Below are 22,516 nucleotides of genomic sequence, written 5' to 3' on the forward strand. Positions count from 1 at the left end.
TGGACCACTTGAAAATTGCTGAGAATCTCAACGGACCACTTAATGATCTTTCCAAATGTTGTTTGTACTGTTAGCTAACTATTGTAAAGCACTTTGGATAAAAGCACTATATTGAAAAAAAAATAATAAAAGTTATTTTGTTCTACAAATAAAAGCACAACTCATATTTTAAAATCAGTGATCTTACCTTTCTAATGTGATTGATGTGCCCTCTCTCCCCTGCCACAGCAGCCACAGAGTTGAGGCTGGGAAGGAGGGCTGTCTGTCCCCGGAAGCTGCAGCCCTGGAGCTGGGGAAAGTTGCCTCTTTCGCTGGCTGCTGAAGCCCTGCATGCCCCAAATTCCGCCCCACCCCATCTTCTCACCCCACTGCCCCTGCTCACCTACCCGCTATTCCCCCTAAGGCCACCACCTCACCTTACATGTGCATCTTCTCCAGGGTCCAGGCACCTAATTAGTGGAGCCATGCCTGCGTGGCTCCACTAATTAGGTGGGTGGCCCTTCATTCTCTCATGTGTGGCTGCCCAGGTGGGCACCTTAGATGGAACTATCTGCGGACCACCTGGCTGGAGCTTGTGGACCACAGTTTGAGAACCTCTGATCTAGACTATTAAAATTGGCTGAAAATAGCAGAGTGCTAGGGAAAAGTGAGCCCTCCTCCGATACTTACACATGAAGTAGTCAGTGAGAAAAAGCTTCATCAACTTAAATCCTTGAGCCTAACTCGTAATGAGTGATGCACATAGATATTTGGTAACAAAGGCCGCAGGCACAGAAAAGCAGATTCAGGATTGTGTTAGTTAGGTTAGAGAGGTTACCCAGTGCTGTTACCTACATTCCATCCCCTTTAACTGCCTCACCCTGTGTGCTTTACCAAGGCAGGGCTCTTTGAAAAGAGATCTTGATGGGAACTGTAAATGAGGGAGGAGTGAACTTGTTGGTCGAGATTTTTCAAAAAGAAGGTCCTAAAGTTAGGCTTGTTAAACCCATATTTAGGTGCCTAAATATGTGATCTGATTTCCAGAAGTGCTGAGCACCCTGCAGCCATCCTTTTAAAAATTGTACCATTAGTTTAATATAGAGCTGTATGTGTACATGGTGGTAACCAGTAAACTGGGCCAAACTAGCTCTGCAATGGAGATCTGCAGCATGATTGCTATGGCTCAAAAATGGTCATTTGGGCCCAACTTTTAAAAGGTATTTAGGTGTTGCACCACTCGATATTGCAAAGCCTAAGTGACTTAGGAGCCTGAGTCTTATTTTCAAAAGTGACTTTGGCACTTAAGAGACCAAGTCTCAGTGAAACTCTCCTTAATGCCTAAATCACTTTTGAAAATGAGAGAAAGGCTCCTACATGACTTAGCCTAGATCCTGAAAGATATTTGGATGCCTGATGCCCATTGATTTAAAAAAAACACACAAACACGACCACCTTTGAGGGTTGGGCCGCAGAGCATGTAACAAGGAGTGGAACAATGCCTAAATGCCTTTAAAAATCTGGTTCTTGGACCATGGCTCTCCTTGACTTTTCTGAAGATCCTGGAAATGAAATACAGAGGAAGTAACCGTGGAAAGGAAAAGTCCTTCTCCAGTGGAAGGGAAGTATAACAACAGTAGTGCCTGAAGACATGAACTGGTAATAACCCATGTGGCTGTTTGCCCAGACTGCAATGAGAGCTATTCTAACAGCATGGCTGAGTAGTAATTTAGGATCATATATGTATCTTTATATTAGGGCTGTCAAGCGATTAAAAAATTAATCACAATTAATCGCGCAATTCGCTGTTAAACAGTAATAGAATACCATTTATTTAAATATTTTTGGATGTTTTCTACATTTTCAAATATAATAATTTCAATTACAACACAGAATACAAATTGTACAGTGCTTACTTTATATTTATTTTTATTACAAATATTTGTACTGTAAAAAACAAAAAATATTTTTCAATTCACCTAATACAAATACTATAGTGCAATCTCTTTATCATGAAAGTTGAACTTACAAATGTGGAATTATGTACAAAAACTGCATTCAAAAATAAAAAAATTTAAAAAACTTTAGAGCCTACAAGTCCACTCAGTCCTACTTCAGCCAAACACTCAGACAAACAAGTTTGGTTACAATTTGCAGGAGATACTGCTGCCTGCTTCTTGGTTACAATGTCACCTGAAAGTGAAAACAGGTGTTTGCATGGCATTGTTGTAGCTGGAGTCGTAAGATATTTACGTGCCAGATGCGCTAAAGATTCATATTTTCCCTCATGCTTCGATCACCATTCCAGAGGGCATGTGTCCATGCTGATGACGGGTTCTGCTCGATAACAATCCAAAGCAGCGTGGACTGATGCATATTCATTTTCATCATCTGAGTCAGATGCCACCAGCGGAAGATTGCTTTTCTTACTTTGGTGGTTTGGGTTCTGTAGTTTCCACATTGGATTGTTGCTCTTTTAAGACTTCTGAAAGCATGCTCCACACCCCGCCCCTCTCAGATTTTGGACGGCACTTCAGATTCTTAAACCTTGGGTTGAGTGCTGTAGCTATCTTTAGAAATCTCACATGGTATCTTCTTTGCATTTTGTCATATCTGCAGTGAAAATGTTCTTAAAACAAACGTGCTGGGTCATCATCCAAGACTGCTATAACATGAAAAATATGGCAAAATGCAGGTTAAACAGAACAGGAGACATACAATTCTCCTCCAAGGAGTTCAGTCACAAATGTAATTAACACATTATTTTTTTAATGAGCATCATCAGCATGGAAGCGTGTCCTCTGGAATGATGGCCGAAGCATGAAGGGGCATACGAACGTTTAGCATATCTGGCACGTCAATGCCGGCTACAACAGTGCCATATAAACGTCTGTTCTCACTTTCAGGTAATATTGTAAATAAGAAGCGGGCAGTATCATTTCCTGCAAATTGTAACCAAACTTGTTTGTCTGAGCGACTGGCTGAACAAGAAGTAGAACTGAGTGGACTTGTAGGCACTAAAGTTTTATATTGTTTTGTTTTGAGTGCAGTTATGTAACCAAAAAAAATCTATATTTGTAAACTGCACTTTCACAACAAAGAGATTGCATTTCAGTTCTTATCTGGGATAAATTGAAACATACTACTTCTTTTGTTTATCATTTTTACAGTGCAAATATTTGTAATCAAAATAATAATATAAAGTGAGCACTGTACACTTTGTATTCTGTGTTGTAATAGAAATCAACATATTTGAAAATGTAGAAAAACATCCAAAAATATTTAATACATTTCAATTAGTATTCTATTTTTAACAGTGCGATTAATTGTGATTATTTTTTTGAGTTAATCACATAAGTTAACCTTGATTAATCAACAGCCCCACTTTATATATTTTTAGTTAAAAATAAACTACAAAAAGCCCCACTGCATCAATGCAATGTTTTATTGTCAGCATGAGGCTAAACACCAGCTGACTCCCTCACTTGTTTATTGTCCCTCTTTCTCCATAACTTCTGTTTGTTCTTTATTATTTTATTTTTTAAAGAGTACAATTTTTTTGTGGCAGGTGCTGAGACCACTCTTGGGTTTGTGCAGCACCTAGCACACCATGGCAACAGGCAACAAAGAATAAGGGGTGGGCTTTTTCAATAACATGCAAGTGGTTTATTGGCACAAGTCTCATTGACTTGCAGTGGGATTTGCGCTGCTACATCACTTCAGCACCTTTGCAAATTCCACCCAATATTGGACAACTCCAGGAGTGAAAGCCTGGCCCCACTGAACTAAATGAAGGCTGGCTTTCACCTCAAGTATCTGTATAATAAAGTCCATACATCTAGTCATTCCCTTTACATTCTCATAGTAGATTTCTGCAACTCAGTCAAACTATCATCTTGCAAATATCATCTTGTCTCGTTCCCTTTAAGGTACAATGCCCACAGGCAAAGAAGAATATTTTCTGATCCAGAAAGAGTGCCTCTTGAGTTACAGAATGTATCTTGGCACTCACTTGTCTGTTCACATAGGTCACGGTCATCTTGTAACAAAAACTCAAAAAATGTTCATCTTTGAAACCCACCTGGTCCAAAGTTCCAGGCAACTGAAGCAGCTGGTTTTTATTATTTTACTGTCTGTTTTCCCAGAACAGAGATTAAACCCACAGAACTCTTCACATTAGAGCTGGTCAGAGAAATTCTGATGAAACCATAGTTAATGGGACTGCTTGCTCCAATGAAGATGGATGTATTTCAATTTTGCCAGCATTTCATTTTGGAATGAAAACTAGAGAAAAAGTTCTGATAAAGTTGAAACATCCCATTTTGACACTTTCTGAATGAAACATTTCAATTTTTCATTTTTTATTTTGTAGGCTATTATATATTAGAATAGACTATGACATTTAAGAAGTTGAAGTCAAAATTGAAACACTTAGCTCAACTCAAAATAATTCCCTCCCCCAGAATTTTCCTCTGTGGAGAAATTCAAAATGTTTGAGTTTTCGTTTCTATTTGAAATAAAACCAGACGTCAAAATCCTTTGCAAAATGGGACTTCCATCCCCTGCACAACTCTGTTCTTCATCCTTTCAAACAGGCATCTGTTACCCTGCGAACTGAAAGCTGAGGAAGACAAAATGCCATGTCTTATTGCCACTCTATTTCTGGCAGTTTTTCCAGCTTAAGTAATTCAGTGAAGCTTGCCTTAAGCAACCACCCAAAGGATTTGCAAATACCAGTCAAGGTGGCCTTTGATTAAAGGTTGAACAAAATGGTTCTGGATTTCTTGGAGGAAATTCTTCAGTGGTTACTTAAGAGAGGTGTTCCCTAACTGAGGTCGATCCACTTCATTAGCAACCAGATGTTTGCTTTGAATAAGGACTGTGCAATGTGCCACCACCGCTTTGATTTGAACACAGATTGCTCAGACTCACTGATTTATTTTTTTCTCTTTTTTATTGCAGGCATGAATACAGAAACAGGTAAACAGCTGAGCCGTAAAAGCCTCTCTCAAGCCATGTTTCAACTAAAATGTCATTGAGCTCCGTCTCTTGAAACAGGCTGCTGCTCGGCTGTAACAAGATGATGTCAGCAACCTTGGCTGGAGCTGCCACCCAGCAGCAATAATAGCAGCTGCCAGAGAAGTGTTCCCCTCCCCACGTCATATAAGAATTTCTTTACGGCACTTTACAAAACACAGTTGAGGGGCTGATCTTACATGCAACCAACAGATCAGTCTCAGTATATTTATTGCAAACGCCTTGAACATCAGGACATCAAAAATGAAATAACAATATTCCATTGTATAATTACAAAGAGTAGATGTCTATAACCAGTGGACCAGAGATATATCCAGGATAAAAAATGAAAATGAAGGATTTCCATAAACAGTACAAATAAAACATGATGCTGCCTCCACCAAAGCATTTTACCCAGTTGCCTGCTCTGTTTGAAGTGGCTGAGTTGGCAAACTCTTGGAGGGGAAACACAAACCCCTGAAGTGAAGACTTAAAGAAGGAACTGATTTTTAAACATTGTCTCTCAGGATATAAATATGGTTGTAATATCAAAGGCTATACATACTGTATCTTCTGATACTGATTAAGGACATTAAACAAAGTTTCCAAAGAAAATGTGGCCATTTTCCTTGAAACATGCAGTTCATTTTAGGTGGTCAAATGGGTACCCACACATGAAAAAAAAAATCCTGTTTGGGCTTTGTGAGAGATTGCAACATGGGAAAATACTTGTTTAGCTATTACCTAGCCATTGCCTAGCTTTTGAAAGAACTAATCTTACTTTTCCTGTGACTATCAAAACATGAAGCTGTGTGTTGTCACCAAAACAAAGAAAATGTTTAAGGCCTCAAAGTTTTTAAACTGGGCTCTGACAGCAAAGCCATAATATCATTCGGTAAAACTGAGATTTGAGATTAAATCAGCCTTTGGCAAAAAACTTTTCTCTGTGACCCCCATAGGCTTGGATTAGACCAGGATTTAAAGGTGTGTTGTTCACAAACGTTAGCTAATGTGTACTAATTTACATATTCTAAAAGTGCAGTGCAGAGAAGGTGCAGTACACTTCAACACTTGCTAACATTGTGGAGTTAAAGTCTACAGAGAAGCCTAGGTTTCAGTTGGACCAATTTAGCACATGTTTACTGGCTTGTTTACACTAGAGCTTTAGCTAATACATTCTAACAATACATCTCTCAATCCTAGCCCAGACAAGGCTGCATATTAAAGGTGAGATCGCACGTGGGTGAGGAATTGCTGAAGTGTGGCTAAAGAGAGTGTGCAGGAACTAAAAATATGATGGAATTGCACAAATAGAAATTTAGGTTTAATATCAGGAAAACATTCCTAACAGCCTGTAGAATAGTCTCCTGAGGGAGGGCATGGAAGTCCCATTGCTTAAGACATTTAAAATTAGACTAGACAAACATCTGAGAATATAATGTGGGGAACAATCCTGCATCGGAAGGGATTAAGGCCCAGATTATCAAAGCCATTTAGGAGCCTACCACTCATTGAAATCAATGGGCGTTAGACACCTAAATACTTTTGAGGATTTGGGGCTCAGTGACCTGGTGAGACTGTTCCATCTCTAATTTCCAGAAATCTAAAAAATGGAAGGTGTCCTTGTTCTTTTCTCAGCTATTCCAAAGCATGCCCAGTCAGTTCAGATGTACAATGGTGACAGGGCATCTTAGTGCACAGTTTCAGCTTGAGAATTCTATACACTAGGACTATCATGCTGTTCTGTACAAGAACAAACTTGTAGCTTATTTATCTGCCAGAAAAATGAACAGGCTATTCCCAGTCTGGCATTCATTCTCTCTGAATGCTTTGGTCTTTGTGAATACATTGCTTAATGCAGCTAACCAGGAGCAGGCAGCCCCAACCAAAGCAGGTTCCAGGGTTTCCAGTTGCTCATAACAGCACTCTTGAATAAGCACACAGCAATCCATGCAGTAGAAAAACCAGGGGAGTGTTGAAACACTGAGCAATCTTCTCAGGTCCTTTCTCGTTGATAACCTTTGGGAGTGGCCAGCCACACGATCTTTGAAGTATCTTCGCATGCAACTGATTGCTGCCTAAGAACAGGCAGGCCAGAAGCAACCAGTAGAAATGACAGTGCAGCTTAGGTAACTCCATTCTTGGAGTCATTTTTGCTTTCTGTCTCAGAAAACAGTGGCTGCTCTAGGAAACTTTTCTTATTTGTCTTTATGTTGTTCTCTTTTTATTAGTGACCAGGCAAAAATTATTTTAACCTATGGTGCCTTAGGCTGGAGCTCTCCTTCCTCCACAATCCCTCTGGAGGAAGCGAAGAAAATATTACTGGTGGAATGAAGGCAGAGTCTTTTATACCTGGAGCATTCTTTGCCTCTGTGATTTCTTCAGAGGGAGTTAATATTCCCATTTAAAAAAAACCAAAACCTCAGATTGATGGAAATGGATGTACAAAAAGTGTGCCACCAAATTTGTTGACATCATAACTATACAGTGCTATACAGTGTACCAGTTGCATTTTGATTATGCAGCAAAGTCTGTCAAGAACTCAGAAACATACAAACCAGACATCTGGGCACTTGTACAGATCCATGGGCCTATTCTGTATGTTAAGCCCTTTCATTACAGGGTGCATCACAGACTTCTTCCTGACACTTATGCCACTTACTTTAGCTTCATTTTATAGCTATAGAAAAATGTTCAAAGTTATCTGACTTTAACTGAAGAGCCTTCTGTTCATTTCCTGCCCCAATGAATATAAAATAGACAAGTAATTTTCTGCCTCCAAGTTGCAATCAAGACTCCCAAAATGCACTCAAGATTTTTCATATTAAATGACCATAACTAACGCTGACGAAAATTGAATCTTACTATAGGCACTTCCTACCTTTAAAGCAAACAGGCTGGTTAAATTTAGATAAATCTATGGTTGTTGGTATCAAATTAAGGGCATCTTTTAATTTTAACCATACTAAAAACAGGAGAATCTACTGTACAGGATAACAGAAAAATATAGATCTTGGGTCATATAAAACACATACAAGGTTTCTGTTCAAAATTGCGTGTTGTAGCTGATGATCAATTTTTTTCAGCTTTTTAAATAATTTACTATTCTGCACTACTAAAAAAGGGAAACTATAGTAAAGTTTTATAGGAAATATGATCTATATTGTTATTATATGACCTTAATACCATAAACCAATTGTTTAAGGCTCTAATCCTGCAAACACTTACATGCTCAACATTAAGTAAGGGAGTTGTCCCATTAATTTCAATGGAACCACTCGGGCCTGGTCTACACTACGCGTTTAAACCGATTTTAGCAGCGTTAAACTGATTTAAACCGATTTAACGCTGCACCCGTCCACACAACGAGGCCCTTTATATCGATATAAAGGGCTCTTTAAACCGGTTTCTGTACTCCTCCCCAACGAGACAAGTAGCGCTGAAATTTGTATTATCATATCAGATTAGGGTTAGTGTGGCCGCAGATTGACGGTACTGTGATTGCTCTGGACAGCAATCCAAACTCGGATGCACTGGCCAGGTAAACAGGAAAAGCCCCGCGAACTTTTGAATTTCATTTCCTGTTTGCTCAGTGTGGAGGTCTGATCAGCATGGGTGTCGATGGAGTCCCAAATCCAAAAAGAGCTCCAACATGGGCCGTACGGGAGATACTGGATCTGATCGCTGTATGGGGAGACAAATCTGTTCTATCACAGCTCTGTTACAGAAGATGAAATGAGAAAGCATTTGAAAAAAATCTCCAGGCTATGATAGACAAAGTCCACAGCACAGTGCTGTGTGACAAGCGTAACGGAAAGCCAAAAAATCAAATGGACGCTCATGGAGGGAGGGAGTGGGGACTGAGGACTCCAGCTATCCCATAGTCCCCGCAGTCTCCGAAAAGTATTTGCATTCTTGGCTGAGCTCCCAATGCCTGTAGGGTCAAACACATTGTCCAGGGTGTTTCAGGGTATATGTCATCAATTTACCACCACCACCACTCCCCGTGAAAGAAAAGGGAAAAAAAATCATTTCTTGACTTTTTTATGTCACCCTATGTCTACTGCATGCTGCTGGTAGACGAGGTGCTGCGGCAATGAATAGCAGCATCCTCTCCCCTCCCCTCCCCAGTGGCAGACGGTACTGTGCAAAAGGACTGATAGCAGTCCTCGTCATCAGCCAGTGAGTGCTCCTTGCTGGCCTCAAGTGAGGTCGGCTGGGGGTGCCTGGGTAAAAATAGGTCTTGGTCATTCCCGGTAGATGGTACAGAACGGCTGGTAACCATCGTCATCACAGCAACTGGGGGCTGAGTTCCATCAGCCCCCCCTTTCATGTCTAAAGAAAAGATTCTGTACTGCCTGGACTATCATAGCAGCGGGATGCTGGACTCTTCTCCCTCTCACCGTTTAATGTCCTGCCTGGACTATCATAGCAGCTGGAGGCTGCCTCCCCCTCATTTTATCTCACTAAAAAGTCAGTGTTGTTTATTCCTGCATTCTTTATTACTTCATCACACAAATGGGGGACACTGCCACAGTAGCCCAGAAAGGTTGGGGAAGAAGGGAATCAACGGGTGTGGTTGTTGCAGGGGCACCCCCCCGTGAATGAGATGCAGCTCATCGTTTCTGCAGGATCTGACACGGAGCAGCTGTGCTCTCTGGTTCTCTGATACACTGGTTCTCTAGTACACTTGCCCCATATTCTAGGCAGGACTGACTCTATTTTTAGATAAACCATAAAGGAGGGATTGACTCGGGGAGTCATTCCCTTTTTTGTCTTTGTGCTAAGAAGGAGCACCCATGACAGCAGCAGACGGTACGGAATGACTGATAACCGTCATCTCATCGCCAATTTACAATGGCACAGCAGATAGTACAGAATGACTGGTAACCATCTCTGCTACCTTGCAATGGCAAATGAATGCTGCTGTGTAGCACTGTAGTACCGCCTCTGTCAGCAGCATCCAGTACACATAGGGTGACAGTGACAAAAGGCAAAACGGGCTCCATGGTTGCCATGCTATGGCATCTGCCAGGGCAATCCAGGGAAAAAGGGTGTGAAATGATTGTCTGCCGTTGCTTTCACAGAGGAAGGACTGAGTGACGACATTTACCCAGAATCACCCGCGACACTATTTTTGCACCATGATGCACTGGAATCTCAACCCAAAATTCCAATGGGCCGGGGAGATTGCGGGAACTGTGGGATAGCTACGGGATAGCTACCCACAGTGCAATGCTACGGAAATCGGTGCTAGCCTCGGTACATGAACGCACACTGCCGAATTAATGTGTTAGTGTGGCCGCGTGCACTCGACTTTATACAATCATTTTACAAAAGCGGTTTATGTAAAATTGGAATAATCCCGTAGTGTAGACATACCCTCAGTTGCTTGATGTAACCCTGTATGTATACATGCATGCAAGTATTTGTAGGATTTTAGTTAAAACTTGTTTATGATTCAGTGTTTTTGGTTTAATGATAAGGGTGTCAATAGCAAACAACTTTGAACCATTGAAGTTTTTCTTTACCAGGAATACAATATGATTTATTTAATTGTCAAATCAAGATGACGTGATTTTAGGCAGCACAGATATATCTACATATATCTGAGTAAAGATTAGGTTAGGAATTTGAGAAGATAGCCATTTATTTTTCAGCAGAGACAAAGAGTCATAGGGTTAAGATGTAATCATTTTTCTGCTTTTAAAAATGATTCTTTAACAAACAGCAGTAACTTGGTGCAGTTTTCAGTTATACAAAATGACATTTTCTATGTTACTATCAAAATATTCTGCATAACATTAATCTCTGTGCAGTTATTAACATATATACAGAACAGTGTTTCTCAGTAGAAATCAGTATGTTCCTTGCTGATCATTTTTACCTTAGATTTACCAAAACCAAACCTAAAATTCATTTTATAATAGTAGAAAATCCTAATACTCATGATAAATAAAGGACTGAATGTTTATTTCCCAGCAGCAAATGAATAAAGGAACTCCTCCAAGTTAAAGTCAAGCCAAGACTTAATTTTAACCAACTGTGATGAATCTGAGTGAGCTGGGAACATAACACATTTTCATGATGCATTATGTTGAGTACACAGAAGTGGAGGAATGTAAACAGACAGAAGGCACATGAAAGGCCCCGATCCAGTCTCCATGTGACGAAGTGAGAAGTTCATAATTCTGTCATCAACAGTCTTTTCATCATCTTCTCTCTCTCGAGTTCACGCCTCAGAGTCTCAGCACTGTGTAATTAATGCACAAACAGCCAATTATGGGAACAACAAAATGCCACATATTTCAATTAAAAATAATTAACATTTTTAAAGTACCAAGGGAAGGAGAAAGGTTCCATTTGATTCAGCCAAAATGCTGAAAATAGATGTCGAGTCAGAAGTGAAAATCGCTTGACATTTTGAGTAGTAAAGAAAAGCAACCAAGGGGGAAAAAAGCATGAGACATTTTAGGCCTTACTCCTTCTCCCCACAAAGTCACTGATAAAGTTCCCATTGACTTCAATGAAAGCAAGATTAGTCTTGTTAATTGATGTAAAAACCGTGTAAAAAGACTTGTATTGCAGCAATCTGCTCCGCAGTCCCAGATCGCCTTTCAGTTCCCTGTGAGGTTTCTTTTCACTACATAGCCTTCAGCATTATTTAGTGTGCACACAAGTGAATGGGAAGCAGAGCTGGATTAAGTGCTAGAGATCTTTCCTGGGATCATGAAATGATGTTGTTGTGATGTCATCTCACACTGGCTACAAAGCACAAGGAGTAGATATCTCCATAAAGCATTCTGGTCCAGGAGGAGGAACTGAGCAGGAAGCAGCAGCTGTGAAGCAGCTAAGCATGCCTCCTTACACAGGGAAAGGAAGGAAGAGGAGACCACCCAACCCACTCCATCCCCCATGCCTACAACTACCTGACTGGATCAGGTCCCCATCTCAAGTAGACATCTACTGTTGGTGGGGTAAGCACTGCGGGATGGAATACTACCACTGCTACTCTTGCACAGCCAAACCTGGGGAGAAGGAAGACTGGATCTGCAGCTGCTCTTCAGGTGACTGGTATAGTGAAGTGGCTGTAGACTTCTGCCACTTTTGGTCCTTGAGTGGGCTCAGACTTTCCCCCCAGTCTCCTGCTGCTCTGCATCTCCAGATGAGCCAAGCCCCTCACTGTCTATTCCCTCAGTCCACTGCTGATCCTAGTGTTGGAGTGGGCTAATGCCCATGTAGCTCATGGTTACTGCAGCCCCTTAACTATGGCCAAGGAGGGAGAGAGCTTTGTTACCACCTCCTCTGATGACCCACCAAGTCTCCTGATTCTCTACATTTCTGGCAGACCATGGTGGGGACTGTGACGGGACACGCCTCCATCCCGCTGACATAAAAGGTTAATGAGCATTCCTGCACTCAAGTAGCATCAGTTAGATGCACCTGCAGAACATGCTCCAGCTGAAGAAGGGGAGCTTAATAAAGGTGACACTTGCCATAGAGAAGGTGGGAAGTTTATCCAGGAAGAGAGGCTGCCAGGGTCTGCTAGTGAGCTCCAGTAGCAAGGGAAGTCCAGCCTGAGGAAGTGACTAACCTTTCCTTTCCTCTCCCACCCTTGATTGAGGACACTACAAGCCTGATACGGAGTGACACCTGAGGAGTGTCACCAGGGACTAGAAGTAATTGGACTCAGAGAGGGCCCTGGAGTGAGCTGAACTCCTGCTGGGAACAGAGAGCTCACCCGGGAGTAGGGGCTTCCATAGGTGACCCAGGGGCAAGAGACTCAAAGAGACAATGGCCGAGCCCAGGCTGAGGGTTGGCCCACTACAGGGACCTAGTACAGGAAACATAAGGGTATGTGAGGGGACCCTCTCCCAAGAGCTCTTTGGGGTAGCTAGGTCTGAGGGCGTGGAGTGCTCTTGTGGAGCTGCTGCCATGACACATACCAAATACAGAGCATTCTCTGGGTCTGCCAGCACCCCTATTTGAGAACTACAGGGGGACTGCTGGAAAGGAGAAGAGAAGGAAGAGTGTCGGGGGGGAAGAGAACATTATGCAGGGAAAGACAGAGGGAGGGGAATGAAGCAGGCAGTGGGGGACAGAAGAAAAGAGGGAATCTCTACAGAGTTTACTCTTCAGAATGTGCCAGGTTTATGTATAACTGGTGCAAAACTGCCCCGGTCATATTTTTTTGGCCTTTGGAATAGACCTGATTTCACCAAATGGCTAGTATTGTCGAAACCTTTGCTCAAGAAAGAATGCTTCAGAATCTCTCTCACCCATCTGTGGGCTACCCAAAAGATATTGCATAGGCTGCTTGCACCTACTGAGCAGCCCTGCCCTAAGTCTGATGCATCTGTCATATTCTTTCATTGTTAACTGCTAGTAGCTTTAGAGACACTAACAGCACATGAGTAGATTTATTTATACATTTTCTAAAAGGGCAAACCTTAACAACAGTCTATGGAGAAGCACAAGTGCACGATGGGAAGTAAAGATGGTTAGCAGTGCAGAAGAAAGACCCAGTAGTTAGGATTTTTCTTTTTTAGATTAAGCATTTTGTGCAATTGTTAATATGTGGATTTAGTTCATTTTAATGAAAATAAGAGAATGTTCGCACTGGCCTGTAGTACTAAGTGTAGTGCAGGCAGGTGGACACAACAAGAATCCAGCACAGCTATGCCAGTATTCCTCCAAAGTGCAATATCTCAACAAGGCATGGTCTTATTGATTTGCAATCTGCAACTCCTAAACTCTAATCCCAGCTCTGACAGCTGGTTTAGGGGGTGAGTGACAACCTCTGAGGCTCTGGAACAGTCACAGTTTTTGTGGCTCAGTTTCTCTACCTGTGAAGTGGAGAAAATATATATACCTTACTGTGGTGCTTTGAGGATTAATGAGTTTATGTTTATAAAGCAATTTGAAGATCTAAAGTGCTATATAAGGACACGATTCAGTTCCTACTGAATTCAATGGGAGTCTTTCAATTGACTTAAATGGATGCTGGATCACACCCTAGGTATTATGTCTGCTCTACAACTGTTAGGACGTTTCTGAACAAAGAGTGCCCATAACTGTACATTTGTAGGTGGTCTAGTAATATGAATAAATGTCCAATTGAAATTAGATTGAAACCAAGCAGCACATTTACTGGTGACCCACTGTAAATCAAAATTTCAATCTGGAGGTGAAAGTCTAGTGTATTATATTCCCATCTTAAAACTTCAGTTTCTCATTTCCATCTGGTACAGTGCTTCGGGTCTGGAAATGAAAGCCTAATCTTTGCTTTTGGGGTGTCAGATGGATCTAATTATAGAGTTACCCCCTTTAAATAGACAGTTTGGTTAATTCAGCACTCATCAGTCTCTAGAGAGGGAAGATTACCATTAGAAACAATTGTAAGATGGAAGAACTGAAAGAAAGTAGGTTTTCTGTGGGAAGCTGGAACATGCTTTTTCGCTATTTCATGCTACAAGAAGAACAATTGCAACCTGACACTACTCTGAAAAATCAGTGCCTGGTATTCATCGGAAAGAGTATCTATTTCTCAGCCCTTCCCAGCTAGAACTGAATTTAGAAAAACAGAGTGCAACAGCAGTTGTTAAAAACAAACCAGTGGTTCAGGGGAGGTGATTTGTCTCAGAAAAAAATGCACACCCTTTTCTTTCCAGGCCAATGGTTATGGAGGTGGTATGTTTGGCCTTCAGAGGAGGGCAATTGCTGGCTGCATCGCCAGGTAGGAGTGGCTTTCAATTCAGAGAAGGTTTCTCCTGCTTTCCATTTGTCCTGAGGTATGTATCAAATGGCAGCTGACTTTACACATTGGTGGAAATCACAGTTTTGAATGACAGGCTCAGCGGGTTCTTTCTCATTATATTTATGATAGAATAAAAGAAATCAAACTCTTGGGAATCTAGAGAGAGAACCATAGTATTGCTATGAACTGCTCAATACCTGTCTGCCAGAGAAATAGGTTTGTGTGATGAATATATCGTCTGCACTGTCGGGGTTGGGACTGTCTCTGCCAAGGACCTCATTGCAGGTGAAGGAGATACTGGTGGTAACATTTTAGGTGATGACTGCACAGCACAGCACACTAATTTGCTGTCTATAAATTCTGCCTAAGAAGAAAATAACGAAAAGGATAAGTTAGTTTTGATTTTTTATGCCCATATTCTCTCAAACACTCGTTATCAGCAACTTTCCTCTAATAAAGAGCGAAAATGAGAGGTTGCCCAGTGGCCTTTTAAGAACCAGGAAGCAACCCTCATATAATGAAACAGACACCACTTCTTTCGACAGAGATTCAGTGGTTGTGCACTGATGACAAGTCTGACTAGAAAGTCCACTGTGTGAAACTGAACTCAGTTCATGATACGTGACACACTGAATATGGACCCATAACCTATAAAAGTGCTGTTTATCACTATTTTATGTGGTTTAAACCTGATATGGGGAGCTGACCAGAAGTGTCCTTTTGAATAGAACCCTGTCAAAATGAACTTGTAGGTCCCTTGACAAATATGCATTTTATTAAAGTCGGGTGTGCATGAGTCTGGGTCTAAGAGATCTATGTAGTTGAGCAAACCCTAAAAGAAATACCCAGTGGCAACTAGCAACAGACAATGTGGTATAAAATGTACAGAAACTCCACAAACTCCAGACTGCACATCTGATGCTACCGCATCACAAATCCTTTAACATCAAAGACTGGGACATCCTGTCATGTGACATCATGCAGCATTCCTGAAAAAAATTACACTGACTCACTGTTTGCACAGGACCATTTAATGACAAACAGGGAACAGTCTGTGTCTGCTGGTGTGTTACTGAGTTGATAGGAATGTACAGTAGCTGCAATTTTTCAGTGCTTCAGAATAGTCAGGACATGTTCACACTATTACCAGATGAGTTTTTTTCTTGACAAACTGTTCTTTCAAGCTTGATTCAGTCAGCACAACAGTGAGGCAGAGAATTGTTATCCAACTATTGGACTATTTGTCTTTTTTCATCACTTTTCAAATTATGTGAGCTACTTATGATTAACAAATATTGAATGTAGAAACTTGTGTACTGGGATACAATCTGCTGGTTAAATCAATGGGTGATCCAGAAAGAAGCTGCAGCGGTGTCTTTTTTACATTTCACAGCCTCTCTTTTAACTGAAAGCTTGGAGTACATTCCAGATGAACATTCTAAGCATGAGCCTTTCCAGTCATTCTATGAAACCAGTAAAATGAAAAACGGTAAAATAAAACCAAACTGACACAAAAAAAAACCACACACAAACAAACCCCCCTCTAATCCTGACCAGTTATAGTCCTAATCATTAAAAAAGGTAAGCTGCCAAACTTCTCTGGCATTTCCCTTTTAAAGCTCAATGTCACAGTCCAGAAACAAGCAAATTTTGCAATCCTCATGCAGCGTTTTGTCTCACAAGGACTGTCAGATCAGGCTTTGCATCATGAAATACTGGCACCATGGCACAGTTCCTCAGCGGGAATAAGTTGTCATAATCCAACTGAAGCCAATGGAGCTAGGCAACTGACACCATTTTAGGATCTGCCCCATTTTTAATGGTTATTTTAGATATGTATGTGGTACTGTTTTTCTCTAGAGTATATATTTATATACTTATGTTTATACGGTATATTGTGCCAGATCCTTAGCTGGTGTGAACTGAAGTAGCTCCATTAAATCAATAGATTTATGATTTACCCAGTCAACTCAGATAAAATATAATCAGATTTAATTCCCCTCTCCCATAAAAAAATCATTTAGCTCTTTATAAACTGCAGAATTATAAAACCAGAAAATAGCCTCCAAATCTTACTGTTTATTAATACTTTTTGTTTTTCCATGAGATAAAAAATAGGTTTTCCATTGAAAATGCTTATTAGAACCAAAAATGCCTATCTTAAAAACAAAACATACCAACAACAACAAAAACCCAACAACTTTGCAGGCTGTTTATAACATAAAAAGAAAGCAAGGAAAAGGAAAAAGCAAGGGAAAGGAAAATGAACCACAAACATTTGCAGCTGCATAATGCTGTGCATGACTAGAGTACATTCAGAGTTAGATCTGGCTCTGTTCTGGAAATTTTGCCCTAATGCATTTGTTTGTGTTGTTTTGTTGAGGCCAAACAGGGGGTGACACCTAGCACAACTGGCGTGTTAAAGTGAACTGAAAACCAATTGACTTGAAGCTAATATGTCTTTGTTGAATGATCCCCATTATTCAGGTTGTGGGACAGGGATAACTGCAGAGAAATGAGTTGACCCCTTCCCTGCAATCCTCTTGGTACTTCCTGGTTCACTAAAGATTTCCCACAATGTATAATTCTATGACAAAACAAATATCATGGGTTGCATGGGTTGAAAGGTAATTTTAGATATTTGTGATGTTGCATTGTGGGTTTTTTCAGTGAACCAATACTCTTAAGAGGAAAAGATGAATTGTGGATAGGTTAGTTAGAACTTATTTATATGCCGAACATCCCTCCCTCTTACCTCACCCAACAAAGCTTAATTAGTAGAGCTGGTCAAAAATTTTCCATGGCAAAATAGCTTTTTAGCTAAATTGAAATTTTTATTAAACATTTTCAGCTTTCATTGGAATTTTTCAAGTTTTCATTACAAAGCCAGCATTTTTCAGTTTGGTTTTCAATGAAACCTAGCAAAATTTCAGTGTTTTTGACATTTTTTACAGGGGAACTAGTGGGGATATTATTCTGCACAGATTTCTCTGTGTAACTCAACGCATTTTTTAATCTGGGACATAAAGGTAGAAGCTTTCTTGCCATTTTTATTAAAGTGGGTACCATCTAGCCTGGATGACTTTTTCAATAATTCTGCTTTGATGGGCTTGAAAGGTTTCGATACATTTGTTGGGGTATTTTTAATTAGAGCAAAAAATAGATATGAAGCAGATTAGGATGAATTTTTCAATCTCTCTCACTAAAATCCAGTTTAAAAAATAGACACATGACCAAAAAAAAGTAGTAGAAATTATCCCATGATCAAACCTTAACCTCTTTCTTTAATAACTCTCTAAATGCAGACAGATACTGTAGCTGTCCCAGTTGTGAATAAGGTTCCATATCTCATATATAACCACATGAGAGAGAAAACAGATTTGGGGCTCAGGACAGAAGTTAAGGTTTAAGTCTGAACGACTTTATTTTATGAGTTTAATTTAGGAACGTCACACTAGTGATTGTGAAATATAATTCTAATATGAGAAGGTTTCTACTCTGTGGCTGCTAAACCACATCTCATGTTAGGCGGTCATGCAGAGAGTTTCAGTCAGAGTTCCGTGCACAATATCTAGTTGTTTGGAGTTCTAATATTAATTTTAACAAGTCCCCCAATTGCTTAAATGTCTTATTTCTTCTACTATCATACTGACACTGCTACTCTAAGGTTGGGCATTCCAGGGTACGGTACTATTAGGTCTGTCAGGCTAATTTGTACATTGTTATACAGTTATTAGTCCTGTTTATGTGGTACTGTGCAGTATGCCTTATGCAAAGGGACAAATCCCAAAGCCCCCAACTCACTTCTTTCTCAAGCAACATTTCTAAGGAAGTTTAATGGGAGATTTGCCCAAATAAGAACTAAAGATTCCAAGATTCAGCTCTAGGTTGTTAATTAACATGGACATTTATAGCAGCATGCAACTGTAGTCATCGTCATACAACTGTTTTATATTAACTGTAACTCCTTGTTTCAATTCAGAATACAATTTTCATGAAAATTAGGTCCCCTAGTGGAAGACAAAGTCAGGTTTTGTAAAGGGGATGAATGCCAATTCAGCTGGATTAGTGCCTAGCCCCACACCATTCCCTGCCTTTCCTGTTTATTCAAAGAGTCTGTGCAGCCTCACCCATGTCCTCTACAGTAGAACTGTGGGAGTGCAGCTGTATTTTGTGACCTGCTGCCCTGAAGTGTTTCACCTTTAGGGCTTGTCTACATCAGAAAGTTGCAGCGCTGGTGAGGGAGTTACAGCGCTGCAACTTAGGAGGTGTACACATCTGCAGGGCACCACCAGCGCTGCAACTCCCTGTTTGCAGCGCTGGCCGTACTCCTGTTTTGTCTCGGGTGTAGAGGATCCAGCGCTGGTGATCCAGCGCTGGTAATCAAGTATAGACACTTACCAGCGCTTTTCTTGACCTCCGTGGAATAAGCATGTATCCCAGCATACCTGAGGAAGCCTCTGGTAATCAAGCTGGTCTCCTTCCCCGGCTTGCTCTCGCGTTCCCCGAACCCCGAGCAAGCAGGTCTTCTTCCCTGCGGTTTGCAGGGTGGTTCGGGGAACGCGAGAGCAAACCGCGGCGAAGCTGGTCTCCTTTCCCGGTTTGCTCTCGCGTTCCCCGAAAGCCCTTGAAGCCGCCCAACAGCGCTGCAGTGTGGCCACATCTAACACCACTTGCAGCGCTGGTTGCTGTAAGTGTGGCCACTCTGCAGCGCTGGCCCTATACAGCTGTACTAATACAGCTGTAACAACCAGCGCTGCAAAATTTTAGATGTAGACATGGCCTTAGTCCTTATTTCTGCTGCTAGTAATCTCCAACACACCAAATGCAGGCAAGTTTATTGATGCAAGTCATGGCCATATTTGATTGATTTGCAGTCTAAGTCATATTTGGAAAGTATCTTTATTAGGATTGTTAAAGGCAAAATTTCTGACATTGTTTAAAAAATAATGTGGAGTTGCAAGTGTTGTGTTAAATACACAGTTTTTCAGTTGCATGTTCTACTTACAGAAAACTGTGGTACTGTTGTAAAAGGATCGAAAAAAGGATAAGATGTATCAGCAGGGAATGTCTTTATCTTTAAAAAAGATAAAGAAAAAAATGTTACTTTCAGAGCATAAAAATGAAAACCAAAACCAAAAAAAAAAAGCAGCAAAGCACTGCATGTATAGCAACATGTGACAAACTCGAATGGTTGAGCAGCATTCAAATAAACCAGCTCAAAAGATCACTTCAAAACACATATCTAAATTAGTGAGGAATATTCAAAGGATAAGACCTGACTGAATTATTTTACCCGTGTAATTAAATGTAATGTGAAATAGCTCTTATATAAGCATATTCGGAACTGACTGCATACAATATTTTTTCAGCTCTTTAACTAGTCATGACATGCAATTATTTGGCTTGATCTAATGACCATCGTACATTTTCTAATTGGTAATGCAAAGCTCAGTGATAGGAATCCTTACACAGTGTTAGCACTGGTCAGGAACTTCAGCTAAAGAACTTGTGCTTTATGGATTTTACACATCTATATTTTTAGTTATTTATAGATAACACAGTGATATAAATGGAATGTGAGAAGATAGGACAAGAAGAAAGCACACAAAAAAAATCACGGTGGGCAATTGATTCGTAATCACTGTCTCCGGTAATGTTAAGAACTTCGATCTTACCCATTCCAATGGTGTGCTGAGGAACAAGCTACATCTCAGAAGGTATCAATAAAGGAGTGTTGAAAATACTATTAGAGACCATTATGCCATTGGGTTGTGTCTGTACTGAAATTTTCAGTGCAAAATCCTGGTCTCATTTAAGTCAATGGCAAAACTCCCATTGACTTCATAGGAGCCAGGATTTCACCCTGAGTGTAGATAAGGCTTTGGTGTAAATTATTTCTGAGCTTAGTACCATCTTGAACATTAAATGAAGAAAAAGAAATTAAACAAATAGCAACCAAGTATTGTCTCTTTTTGATTATAGGTGGTATGCATCTCATTACCCTCCTATCTAGGATGCAGAAATGTCATTAACCCATTCAGGAAGAGGACAAAGTAAAAAGTATTCATCAACTAGAAGTATTGATTTCAAACTGCACTTCATATTTCCACTTGGGAAAAATTTATTGTATATTGAAAATTTATTGTATATTGTATTTATCGCTTTAATGGAAAAACTTTTTAATGCACAGTATATTTATTATGCACGCATTATCACAGAATTAGTGCATTATGTTTGAAGTATCTGCTAATAAACAAGGAATATATTCAAGTGCTGACCCAGTTGCCCTAGAAAGGAACACCTGAAATTATGAGGTCAAAAGTAATAAAGAAAATGCATATTATCATTTGTTTTGTAAACAAAACTCCGGAAACACATTTGATTTGTAAACATGCCACTCAAAATTCATATCCAGCTGTGGCCCAACATTCACACAAGGACAAAAACACTCAAGTGTGTAAACACCTGTTTAACTGAATGTAGATGACTGGAAATAATCTTGTAGATGTATTTGAACAGGTCACTGTACTAGAAAACAATTCCCTTAAACCATGAAGCTATCTGTATAGAGATATCAAGAAAGAGGAACATTTCAGACTTTTCATAAATATCTACATTCTATCAGTGAACTTGATTTTGAGTTACTATGTGCAGTTACTGACACTCATTACAATACAATGTACAAATTGTATTGCTTAGTGAATCTGTCATGTTACACTGATATCCAAATCTGCCAGTATAACATGAATGATTCTGAAGTTGCTGTATCTTTTTGAGACAACACAAACCCAGAAGTCAATCATGTCATTTTAGATTTATGAAGTGTTTACATTTCCGGGTTTGAGAATAAGATACAGAGCACTGTATTATAACACAGTACTGTAGCCAAAGTCAAAGTATATTATACAAATCTAAAATCAGTCACTCATATCTGATTTCACCTTGATATGCAGCAACCCAAATCTCTTTAATTTTGTGGATTGGTCTTATTAAGAGAACAAAGTTTAGTTACTGAAAACAAAGGTGAAGAATGATGCAAACGTTACTGTGATAAATGAAGGGGAGTGGGGAGGTTGCTCCCTTTTATGGACATCCATCCAGCCAGCAGCTATAGAATTCCTCTTAGTAGCAGTTCTCTAATTGCTCTACCTGTAAAGGGTTAAAAAGTCTCACTGCTGTACATAGGTAAAAGGAAGTGAGTGTGCACCTGGCCAAAAGAGCCAATGGGAAGGCTAGAAGTTTTTAAAATTGAAACAAGACTCCCCTTTTGTCTGCCTGTTGTTGTTCTCCTGGGGAGAGGCGGACAGAGCAGAGTTATGCTGTAAGAAGCTTGGGCCAGATATGAAAAAATCATCAGTATCATACCTAGAAACTACTCATTTAAAACCCCAGACATGTCAGTAGATAAGGAAATGTCTAGGAAGACGCTATTAGGTTTATTACTTTTATTTCTTTATGGCTTATGGATTCCCCTGTGCTAACCCCAGGTGCTTTTGCTTGTAACCTTTAAGCTGGACCGCAAGAAAAGCTATTCTTGGTGCTTAATCCTTGTAATTGCTCTTTTAAAATCTAGCAATAGCCTGAGTAACCAGATGTATTTTTCTTTTTTTTTTTTTTAATGGTTTGTGCACATGTTGTTTAATTAGCTGATGTCATCAGCTCATTTCCTTTTTTTTCGTTTCTCAGCTCTTCCCCACAATGGGGGCGAAAGAGCTTGAGGGTAACCCACAGAAAGGAATTCCCAAGTGTGCCTCCCTGGGCCCT

The 22,516-nt window shown here is 40.2% G+C and overlaps 1 protein-coding gene across 2 annotated transcripts in view; it reads right to left on the reverse strand.

The window, feature by feature from the left end:
* Positions 1-10,624: 10,624 nt before the first annotated feature.
* Positions 10,625-22,516, reverse strand: part of EPB41L4B (erythrocyte membrane protein band 4.1 like 4B) — a 279,948-nt gene continuing 268,056 nt past the window's right edge. For both annotated transcript variants that reach the window (XM_050937694.1, XM_050937692.1), the window contains exons 23-25: positions 19,758-19,826; positions 14,947-15,113; positions 10,625-11,245 (exon numbers count right to left, since the gene is read on the reverse strand). In XM_050937694.1, coding sequence (XP_050793651.1) covers positions 11,176-11,245; positions 14,947-15,113; positions 19,758-19,826 — 306 coding nt within the window. In that variant the 3' untranslated portion in view covers positions 10,625-11,175. The remainder of the gene's footprint in view (positions 11,246-14,946; positions 15,114-19,757; positions 19,827-22,516) is intronic.

This window comes from Gopherus flavomarginatus, chromosome 2, assembly GCF_025201925.1.
Source record: "Gopherus flavomarginatus isolate rGopFla2 chromosome 2, rGopFla2.mat.asm, whole genome shotgun sequence".
NCBI lineage: Eukaryota > Metazoa > Chordata > Testudines > Testudinidae > Gopherus > Gopherus flavomarginatus.